Here is a 10,986-nt window from a genome sequence, read left to right as displayed (position 1 = left end):
TGTGTCGGTCTTTGAGTGAATAGCACATGAAGCTCTCAGAGGTCTGAGGAAGGGGCGGAGGAGCTCCCTACTCAAGTGGCAGTGTCGTGGGAAAGGCCGTGGTAGACGAGGCATGCCCCTGTATTGCAGAAGAAGAGATGCACCCACAGGGCCTGGAAAGAAGCTACTCTCTGAGCTCCAGGCGGAGAGGAGGACCTGGAGCCCTGGTTCATTAGAGCAAAGGCATTTTCCTTGGGAGTGGGTGGCAAGTGCGCCCCCTTCAGGCAGCTACGAGGTGGGCAGCAGGGCCAGGGAGTGACTTGCAGACTGGACAGGCATACCCCCACCTCCCGAGACCTCTGGAGCTAGGCCCGCGGAGGGTGGTGGCACCCACACACGCTCCCCCACTAGCAGGTGGCACCAGCTTGCTACCCCGTCGTTCTGTCTGTATCTGCTGGGCTGTCAGCCTGCGTAGGTCCCTGGAGGGCAGATCAAGGCCCTGAAGGGCAGATCAAGACACATCACATGCCAGCCCCATTTCTTTGCTATTTGTTATTAATAAATTTATTTTACATCTCCTGAACCAAGATTAATTGTGAAATTTAACGGGATGGCATGAAAAGGCCAAACCTGATTTCTGTGAGCGTTGTACACATAGCCATTCTATTTCCAAACTAACAACTCAGGTCCTCACCTGCATCTAGGGCCCCCCCTCCCTTTCTTCCTCCAAAATGAGATACAGAATAGCATCAGGCTTCTGGTAGCTTCAACATTTAAAGACACAAACACAGAGGCAGAGAAGGGTGAGAAGAACCACAGTACAAGATGTAATAATAAAAAAAAAAAAGTGGCCAAAGAATCGATAGCAAACTCATCTCTGTCTCCAGATTAATGGCTCAGCTGAAAGAAATGGGGGGAGGTCCTTGGGGAAGGAGGGGGATGCAGAAGTTGGCAGGTGAGCAACTCACCCTGGAACAGACTCTGGGTGGGCAGCCGGAGCTGAGGCGGCAGGGAAGAGCTGAGAGGGGTCCCCAGAGGGGGCTCAGGCCACGTCCTGGGCTCAGGGGAGGGGTCAGTGCTGGGCCCCCACTAAGTGCAGCGGGGAGGGAGCTTTGGAAGTGGCGCAGCCGAGCCCCTCCTCTGCTTCATATGTTCCTGAGGATCTGGGTGCACCAGCGTGGGGGGCTGGGGGAGGGGACAACACGCAGGCATCTCGGAAAGCAGGAGAGCCACACGCTTGTGGGAAAGGAGGCGGGGGTGGGGGTGGGGAACACCGACAACTAACCCTCTGGCTGAGCAAGTGCCTGCAGAGGGACAGGAAGCCAGGCCAGGGCTCCTGCTGCTCTGGCTTCTCTGTGGGCCCTCCCTATGCCAACCTTGCCCCTGCCTCCTGGCCTGAGCAGCTGGCCGCGGCTGCACAATCCACCGCTGGAGAGGGCAGCCCCCAGCCCCGAAGACCTGGTGGCCGGGAGGACTGGCTCCATCTAATGCACCTAGAGCTCGGCCATGATTGTCCAGGGCCAGACTCCGCGTTGGCTCCTCCTTGTGTCTGGTCGGCCTGGGCTGGGTGTGCAGCCCTCAGCTGACATATAACTTGCCCTCGAGTTGGGAGCTGTCAGGCTCCCGAGCTGCATACCCAGGGGTGGGTGGGGACTCATAGAAGTAGTTCTCTGTTGGCAGTGGGCTGGGGTTGGGAGTCAGGGGCCTGGAAGAGGCTGGGAGGTCCAGAACCATTGGGAGCAGCTGGTCTCCCCGCTGGCTGGCAGAGTGTGGTGGGGAGAGGCAGCCGGGCTCTCTGCAGGTCCTCCTGGGGGCTCCATGCCTGCAGCTGAGGGCAGGTGGGCTGGCAGCTGGCCTGGAGCTGCTCAGCCTACTGGGAGACAGGGCCAGGGGCGGCATCCTCAGAGCCCTTAGATCCTGGAGGCCTTCCTCCCCCAGGCCAGGGGGCCTGTGTGGCCCAGCACTCTGCCAACCTACTGGGGGGCTGCCTGGGAGGGAGAGGCAGGTCTCTTCCTGTGGGTGGTGCACAGGCTGGAGGGAGGCCAGAGACCTGGGCTCATGGCCTGGAAGGGGAAGGTGCTTGCTGCTGGTTGTCCTGATGCCATGGGAGCTGGGGGTGCCACAGGGGCTGGGGGCTCTCGGGATAAAGAGTGAGGCTTGTGGCCAGGATGCACCCGGCCTCTTCTCGGCATTGCCACTGGGGAACTGAACCTTCCGCTTGTGGCCAAAAAGAGGCAGCTCTGGGCCAGAGGAGAGTTCAGCAAGTCCAGAGCTGGTTAGGAGGCCCTGGTGAGCAGGGCTCCCAGACCCTGGGGTCTCTGGGGGGTCCACAAAGCTGTCAGCTGACCCCTTCAGCTCCTGGCAGCTTGCTATCGGTCCAGGAATCTCGCCAGCCTCCACAGGTTCTGCCGCTGCCTTCACGCCGCCCACTGTCCCACCATGCCCGGAGGCACCTGGGGCCTGGTGATGATCGTCTTTCCTCCTCCAGGGAGACGCTGCCTTGAGAGGGGAGGGCCAGAGGGGAGGCAGAGGCTCAGGACACAGAGGGTCACAGTCGGAAGTCAGGGAGCCTGGCTGCCTGTGGGGACAGAAACACCCAGTGGGTCACAGAGTTCAACTCCAGAGCAAGTGGGGGTCCTCCTGGGCCGGGGGCACAGTGGAGGCCTGTATGGTGCTACCCTTCTGGGCTTTGTTGTGCAGAAAAGAGCTGCCATTCTGGGTCCCAGGTGAAAGGCCTGTTCTTGGCTCTGCGACCTGCGGTTGGGGCTGGCCAGAGGAACAGGTTAGAGGCCGCTCTGTTTAATAAGGCAGTCATGGAGGAGGCTGCCCTTCGGTGGCTAGAGAAAGCAGCACAGGTCCTGGCTGTGCACCCCGAGCCCAGTGAGGCTGCCTGAGGTGGAGGCTTTGGGGTGCGGGGGATGAAGCTACAGCTCCTTGGTGGGCAGCAAGAGGGGGCGGTGCTCAGAGGGCCCTGGGGTTCTGCCAAATCCTCTGCCATCCTTTCTGGGGTAAACTTCTAGAGAAGCAGGAAGACCCTCCTCTTCACCTACACAGGAAAGACCCAGAAATTCCCCTCCCTATTTCTAGAAGGCCAGACAGGCACGTGACCAGACACATGCCAGGAGCAGCGACAGCTGGATTGCTCCCCCTGCGCCCCCAACTGTGGTGTTAGGAAGGGAGCTCTGGTCGGGGTCTGTCCTGATCTGATGGGCTGAGGCCCCAAATGGAGGCCTTCCCTTGACTGCCCCCCCAAAAGAACAGAACAGAAGATGGCAGGAAAGAAAGGGAAGGAAGAAGTAAGAAAGGTGAGGCACCACAGCCTGGTCTCTGCTGTCGCCAACCTGAGGGTTCCTCTCCACCTCAGGGCAGCAGCAGGAGAGGTGAGAAGCCAGTCGTGCCTGCCACCCACAGTGGGGTGGCACAGCGGTGCTTACCCGGGGAGGCTGGCCTGGAAGGGCACGTCTGCAAAGCTATGGCTCAGCTGGGCGATGATCCGATCGACTTCGGCATACAGGTGGGCTTCCAGGGCAAAGTCCTGGTGCTGGGGGCTCTGGAGATGCTGCTCAGGGTGAGAGGAGGCAGGGGGCATTAGACTAGGCTGGGATGGGACACAAGCAGACCACCCAGCCTCACCAGGGTGGAGAGACCGTCTGGGAGCAGCTGCGTGGTGGGGAAGGAGCTCACCCTGTGCAGCTCCTCGAAGGCTTCTTGGCAGCACTCACAGTACCCTTTCCTCCTCCTGGGCACAGTGCAGGCGGCGGATCGCCGGCTTGGCTCCTGGTCCTTGGCTTCTCTGCGGAGAATACAGGGTGGGGGAAAGTGGTCACCGCTGGAGCCCTTAGAGCGAACTGTGGCCCTGCGGCCTGGAGTCCAGGCCAGTGGGGGAGGAGGGACCAAAATGGCCAGAGCAGGACAGGCACGGGCTGGCCTGCCTACAGTTGGCACCACTCGTACAAGGGGGGCAGGAGAGGCAGCAAGGAAGGAGAGGCCTCTCTGTGAGTACCCCGTCTTAGCTCCATCCTGACCCCACCCACACACCTCAAACCACAGGCAAGAATCCCTGACGATGTTCCAGCTCCATGCTCATACCCAAACCCAGGGTCATTTGACCCACACAGCTGTACCTTCCCTGAGGACTTTCACATCTTTCTCAAGCCTGACTTCTTTGACTTTCAGTCCTGCATGAGTTTTGATTTGTTAACTGAAGTATAGTTGATTTGCAGTGTTGTGTTCGTTTCTGGTATGCAGCAAAGTGATTTAATTCTATATATATATATTTTTCTTTCTCATATTCTTTTCCATTATGGCTTATTACAGGATAGTGAATATGCTTCCCTGTGCTATCCAGTAGGACCTTCTTGTTTATTTTATATATAGTAGTTTGTATCTGTTAATCCCAATCTGTTAATCCTGATTTATCCTTCCTCCATCTGATATATCTATCTGATATAGCAAGGAAAAATAAGAAAGCCTTCCTAAATGATCAATGCAAAGAAATAGAGGAAAACAATAGAATGGGAAAGACTAGAGATCCCTACAAGAGAATTAGATACCAAGGGAACACTTCTCGCAAAGATGGGCACAATAAAGGACAGAAACAGTATGGACCTAAAAGAAGCAGAAAATATTAAGAAGAGGTGGCAAGAATACACAGAAGAACTATACAAAAAAGATCTTAATGACCTGGATAACCACGATGGTGTGATCACTCATCTAGAGCCAGACATCCTGAAGTGTGAAGTCAAGTGGGCCTTAGGAAGCATCACTATGAACAAAGCTAGTGGAGGTGATGGAATTCCAGCTGAGCTATTTCAAATCCTAAAAGATGATGCTGTCAATATGCCAGCAAATTTGGAAAACAGCACTGGCCACAGACTGGAAAAGGTCAGTTTTCATTCCAATCCCAAAGAAAGGCAATGCCAGAGAATGTTCAAACTACCATACAATTGCACTCATCTTACACGCTAGCAAAATAATGCTCAAAATTCTCCAAGCTAGGCTTCAACAGTACGTGAACCGAGAACTTCCAGATGTTCAAGCTGGATTTAGAAAAGGCAGAGGAACCAGAGATCAAATTGCCAACATCTGTTGGATCATAGAAAAAGTAAGAGAAGTCCAGAAAAACATCTGCTTCATTGACTACGCCATAAGCCTTTGACTGTGTGGATCACAACAAACTGTGGAAAATTCTTAAAGAGATGGGAATACCAGACCACCTGACCTGCCTCCTGAGAAACCTGTATGCAGGTCAAGAAGCAACAGTTAGAACTGGACATGGAACAATGGACTGGTTCCAAATTGGGAAAGGTGTATATCAAGGGTGTATATTGTCACCTTGCTTATTTAACTTATATGCAGAGTACATCATGAGAAATGCTGGGCTGGATGAAGCACAAGCTGGAATCAAGATGGCAGGGAGAAATATCAATAACCTCACATACACAGATGATACCACCCTTATGGCATAAAGTGAAGAGGAACTAAAGAGCCTCTTGATGAATGTGAAAGAGGAGAATGAAAAAGCTGGCTTAAAACTCAACATTCAGAAAACTAAGATCATGGCATCCGGTCCCATCACTTCATGGCAAATAGATGGGGAAACAATGGAAACAGTGACAGACTTTATTTTCTTGGGCTCCAAAATCACTGCAGATGGTGAATGCAGCCATGAAATTAAAAGACACTTGGTCCTTGGAAGAAAAGCTATGACCAACCTGGACAGCATATTAAAAAGCAGAGACATTACTTTACTGACAAGGATCTGTCCAGTCAAAGCTATCTATGGTTTTTCCAGTAGTCATGTATGGATGTGAGAGTTGGACCATAAAGAAAGCTGAATGCTGAAGAATTGATGCTTTTGAACTGTGGTGTTGGAGAAGACTCTTGAGAGTCCCTTGGACTGCAAGGAGATCAAACCAGTCAATCCTGAAAGAAATCAGTCCTGAATATTCATTGGAAGGACTTGTGCTTGAAGTTGAAGCTCCAATACTTTGACCACCTGATACAAAGAACTGACTTATAAGCCCCTGATGCTGGGAAAGATTGAAAGCAGGTGAAGGGGATGACAGAGAATGAGATGGTTGGATGGTATCACTGACTTAATGGATGCGAGTTTGAGCAAGCTCTGGGAGTGGGTGATAGACAGGGAAACCTGGCGTGCTGCAGTCCATGGGGTTGCAAAGAGTCGGACACGACTGAGTGACTGAACTGAACTGAACTGATTCCCTCCTCCATCTGCTTTCCCCTTTGGTAACCATAAATTTGTTTTTTATGTCTGTGAGTCTATTTTGTAAATAAATTCATTTGTATTATTTTTTATGTTCCACATATAAGTGATATCATATGATATCTCTCTTTCTCTGATTTGCTTCACTCATAATTTCTATTAAATCCACCCATGTTGCTACAAATGGCATTGTTTCCTTGTTTATGCCTGAGCAGAGCAGTATTTCACTCTGTGTGTGTGTGTGTGCGTGTGTATATATATACATATATATATATATATATACACACACACCACATCTTCTTTATCCATTTATCTGCTGATGGACATTTAGGTTGGTTCCATGTCTTGGCTATCGTAAATACTGCTGCTATCAACACTGGGGTGCAAGTATCTTTTTGAATTAGCATTTTCTCCAGATATATGCCCATGAGTGGGATTGCTGGGTCATATGGCAACTCTAGTTTTAATTTTTTAAGGAAACCCATACTGTTTTCCACAGTGGCTACACCAATTTCCATTCCCACCAACAGTGTAGGAGGGTTCCCTTTCCTCCACATCCTCTCCAGCCTTTATTATTTGTAGTCAGTCCTGCATTTTTAAACGGCCTGTAGGGTACTGGTATTTGACTGAGCAAATTCAGTGGGTCCAAAATATTGCCCTAAGGACTTTCTAAGTATGACACAAAACCCAGGAAACAGTAAAAAAGCTGGTAAGTTCAACGACAAACCATTAAAAAACATATATGCATTGTAGAAAATAGAGGCAAACTCAAAAAAAACACACCAGAAACCGGGGAGGATATTTATAACTAGTAACATAGCAAAGGGCTCCTTATAAATCAATAAGTGATCAATAACTGAATAGAAAAACTGGCAAAGGGTATGAAAAAGGTTCACACAAAAAGAGATTTTAAAAAAGAGAGATTCAAATGATCCAACATAGGAAAACATACTTAAGCTCATTCATAAAGAGAAAAATGAAAATTATATTACACTGAGATATGGTTTTTGATCTATCAGCCTGGCTGAAGTCACAAGTCTGACAGCTCACTATCTTAGCCATGGGGATGGGGAAATGGGCTCTGGTCCACTGTGGGTGAAAGTGTATCCTGGCATTACCTCCATGAAAAGCAATTTGGCTGCACTTCTCAAAATTATAAATGTAGGCACCCTTTGACCCAGCATTTCCACTTTTAGGAATTTGTCCTGCAAATATACTTGAACAATCATAAATTTACTCTGAACAAGACTATTCACCACAAAAGACTGGAAATCATCCACACATATGTTAAATAAAATACGGTAAATCCATACCATGGAATACCCTGCAGTCATTAAAGGGAATGAAGATGCTCTTCAGGTACTAATAGGAAATTAAGAAATATTCAGTGGGAAAAAAAAGCAAGATTCAGCACAGTGAATATCTTGCTACTCTTTGTGAGAAGAGAGAACAAAGGGTACACGATGTACTGTCCATAAACTCTCTCTGGAGAGACTCATGGTCTAGAGGTTGGAGGATGGGCACAGAATACAGACGTTTCACTGTAAACCCTTCATCTTCCCTTTATCAGCTCCTGTGCCATCCCCAGGCCTTCCCAGGCCAAGCACCCCCTGCAGCCCCAGCCCAGGCAGCCTCCGGGCTGCCCCTCTTGTGTCCCTTGTATCTTCTGGGAAAGGGATGAAGGGCCCCCGGACTTCACCCTGGCTTGTTCTCGCCTTCCTCTGCTCTCTATCTACTGCGACAGTCCCTTTCTGTTTTTCCTCCATTCGCACTATTTCCTGACCCCTTAGCCCCTGTCTGCTGGTGGAAACCACAGGTCCTCCCTGGTACTGGGGACCCTTGGGCTGGGCATCTGCCCTCTATTCTCCAGGCCCATGAGTTAGAAAGGTCTGGGAAGGTGTCCAGGTCATCCTCTGAACCGCATGCCTTCTGCACGTTGGTCAATGAAGGGTCAAACTCACCTATCTGCAGAGTAGGAGTAAAAAGCAGCCTACAAGTCATTTCAGGCCACACAGTGTGGCAGGTCCCCCAGACCCTCTGCCTGCTATGTTTAGCTTCAAAGGCCTCAGATTTGGACGTGCATTGAAACCACATGGGGAGCCTGGGAACACGGAGCTCAGTCTCATCACCAGAGACTGTGATTCTGCAGGGGTGGAGTCCAGGAACCTGCATTTTTAACGGCCCCCCAGGGAGACTCCCTTAAGCGACAGTCCATGGGGTTGCAAAGAGTCAGACATGACTGAGCGACCTCACTTTCACGAGGAGACTCTAAGAAAGGAGATCTATAATCCGAGGTTCAGAAACCAGCCTCGTGCCCTCTGGACACAAGTCAAGTTCTTCAGTACGGATGGAGAACACCAGATAAAACGGATGAACACTCCCGGTGTCCCTCTTCTCTGGGCTAAGTTCCCAGAATAGACTTTGCCTAAGGAGCTAACACATGGCCATTCCCCAGTCTGACCAGCAGGCCCCCAGGGGGGAGGACTTTGGCCTGGAACCAGCCCTTGTACTCAGGAACCAGAAAGACCCACCTGGTATGGTGCGAGCTGCTGGGAGTCATCGGGGCCTCAAAAGGACTGGCGGCTTTGGGTCCCAGAAAAGAAATTTCAGGAAAGGATTTAAACTGAAGGTGGAAAGGACGAAACTTCCTGAAACACACAAAACTTCCATTTTGACTCCAGCGGGGAAGGGAAAAGGTGAGGAAGAGGGGCCAGCCCAACTCCTGAGAATTCCCATCTTGATAAAGCAGACTCTCACCTGCCCATCTTTTTTGGGCCATGTCACACAGCATGTGGGATCTTAGTTCCCTGACCAGGGGTCAAACTCATGCCCCCTGTATTAGAAGCTCAGAATCTCAACCACTGGACCACCAGGGAAGTCCCTCACTTGCCCAGCTTTTAAATACTAGAACAACATTCTTATCTGCCTTACCAGGTTAGATTAATATTTTAAATTAACACTCTTAATGTCCACTTTCCAAGCCTGTTTACAATCACTGCCTCCCCCATATCCTGCAACCTCTGAGCTGAGCAGAACAACAGTGTTTTCATGTTTTATATCATAGAAGAGGAAACGAAGCCCTAAAGGTTCTGTGGCTTGCCCGAGGGCTCATGACCTATATGCGGCCAAGTCCAGATGGAAACCACGTCTCCCAACTCCTGATCTAGTTCCTCCCACCTTTCCATTTTGTTTCTCGACCCTCAAGTGACCTCTGAGAACTCTAGCCTGGCAGAATCTAAACGCAAGGGTGTTAAGACCAGATCAGTGATCTTCCTGTTCCATGAAGAGGAATATTTTTGCTACGGGCTGGGCCTTTGTACTATCTAAGGGGTGGTGCTCTGAATGGAAAAGAGAGGCGCAGTGAAGGTTCTGGGCAGTCAGACATACACTGAGTCATTTGCCTTAAATGGCTCACATTCAGGAGACTTTTGGAGCCAGGGATAGTGATCTGTGGGTACTTGGCAGCCCCTGACCACACCATGTTGGGGTGCAGTGGACGGTGCTCCAGGGGAAAGCAGGCCCTGGGTTCCAGGGGCATATTGAGACCCTGCAGCCTCAGGAGTAAATTAACCAATGAGTCTTCTTGGGGACTTATCTGGCAGTCCAGTGGCTAGGACTCCGAGCTTCCACTGCAGGGGGCCCAGGTTTGACTCCTGGTTGGGAACTAAGATCCCACAGGGTGCATGGCACAGCCAAAATAAAAAGTCTTCTTGGATCCTGAAGGAGAAGCAGGCGCCCTTCACAGCCCTGGTACCCCGCCTTTCGCCCTCCTCCGTGTTATTTTGTTTCTGCTGAGAAGGTTGAAAAGTTGAGGCTGGTGAGGCTAAGTTGGGCTTTGAAGAGCGCCTGCTTTAGGACAGCACGTAAAGAAGGATCGAGAGAAAGTTCAGCTCCATGTGCAGAGATACTAAGGCCCTGGGGTGTCTCAGCCACAGCGTCCCAGTCGTGACTACTTGTACTCAGCTGGTTGTGAAGGGCAGACTGTGAAGGACATGCCCCTCCACCCTACCCGCCTGGAAGGGAAGAGGAGAGGGCCTCCTTCCAGCCCTGGACTCTTTCTACTGGCTTTTGGGCCACCAGCACCAACTCTGTCCTGTGTGCCGCCGTCATGTGAAGGATGGGCAGACCTGCCAGGCTCCTGGGGCTGGGTCTGTCGGTAGCCAGCCCAAAGCTGAGGGACACAGAGCATTCTGGCCCAGGAGTTTCTGCTGGGGACACATGGGCTTTAAAAAAACTTCTGGGGTTAATTCTAGATTTTCCGGTACTTACCAAAGAGTCAGGGACAACCCAGATGGCTAACAGCTCGTCAGGTTATCATTGATGTGACCCTCCTGCCTGTAGGTAAGAAAGGGCCCTCACGGGGACAGACGGGGCAGAGGGGAGAGGGTCCCAGGCTGGATGTGGACTCTAGCCTCAAACTAAGGGTCACGAGCAAAGTGGCTGTGTTCATGTCCCTTAACGTCTCTGACCTCAGTTTCCCCACTGGGAAGAGGATGGACTCTTCTCATGGCAGTTTTAGCCACGGCTATGAGGAGATAACACATACCAGGAAAGGGTTTTACACAGCAAATGGAAAGGCTTGGTCAAGTGTTGAGACAACATGGTCCGACAAGGGAACCCCAGTAGCACCGCAGAGACCCTCACTTTAGCAAAGACTGTACCAGCACTAATACCAGCAATGATTTGGTATTGAGTGTCAGCGTACACATGGGGGAGATGGGGAGTCAAACAACCTGGATGCAACATCACAGGCTCAAAAAAGCAGAGCTTTGAAAGGAATG

General features: G+C 51.0%; 1 protein-coding gene across 1 annotated transcript in view; it reads right to left on the bottom strand.

Annotated features, from left to right (window-relative positions):
• Positions 1-520: 520 nt before the first annotated feature.
• DBF4B (DBF4 zinc finger B) overlaps positions 521-10,986 on the bottom strand; it is a 28,509-nt gene continuing 18,043 nt past the window's right edge. The window contains exons 11-14 of the mRNA XM_043900791.1: positions 8,737-8,853; positions 3,664-3,772; positions 3,414-3,538; positions 521-2,557 (exon numbers count right to left, since the gene is read on the bottom strand). Of these exons, the coding sequence (XP_043756726.1) occupies positions 1,558-2,557; positions 3,414-3,538; positions 3,664-3,772; positions 8,737-8,853 (1,351 nt within the window). The 3' untranslated portion in view covers positions 521-1,557. The remainder of the gene's footprint in view (positions 2,558-3,413; positions 3,539-3,663; positions 3,773-8,736; positions 8,854-10,986) is intronic.

The sequence above is a fragment of the Cervus elaphus genome, chromosome 5 (genome assembly GCF_910594005.1).
Source record: "Cervus elaphus chromosome 5, mCerEla1.1, whole genome shotgun sequence".
Lineage (NCBI taxonomy): Eukaryota > Metazoa > Chordata > Mammalia > Artiodactyla > Cervidae > Cervus > Cervus elaphus.
The sequence above is the reverse complement of the archived record's forward strand: the minus strand, read 5'-3'. Positions and strand labels throughout refer to the sequence as shown.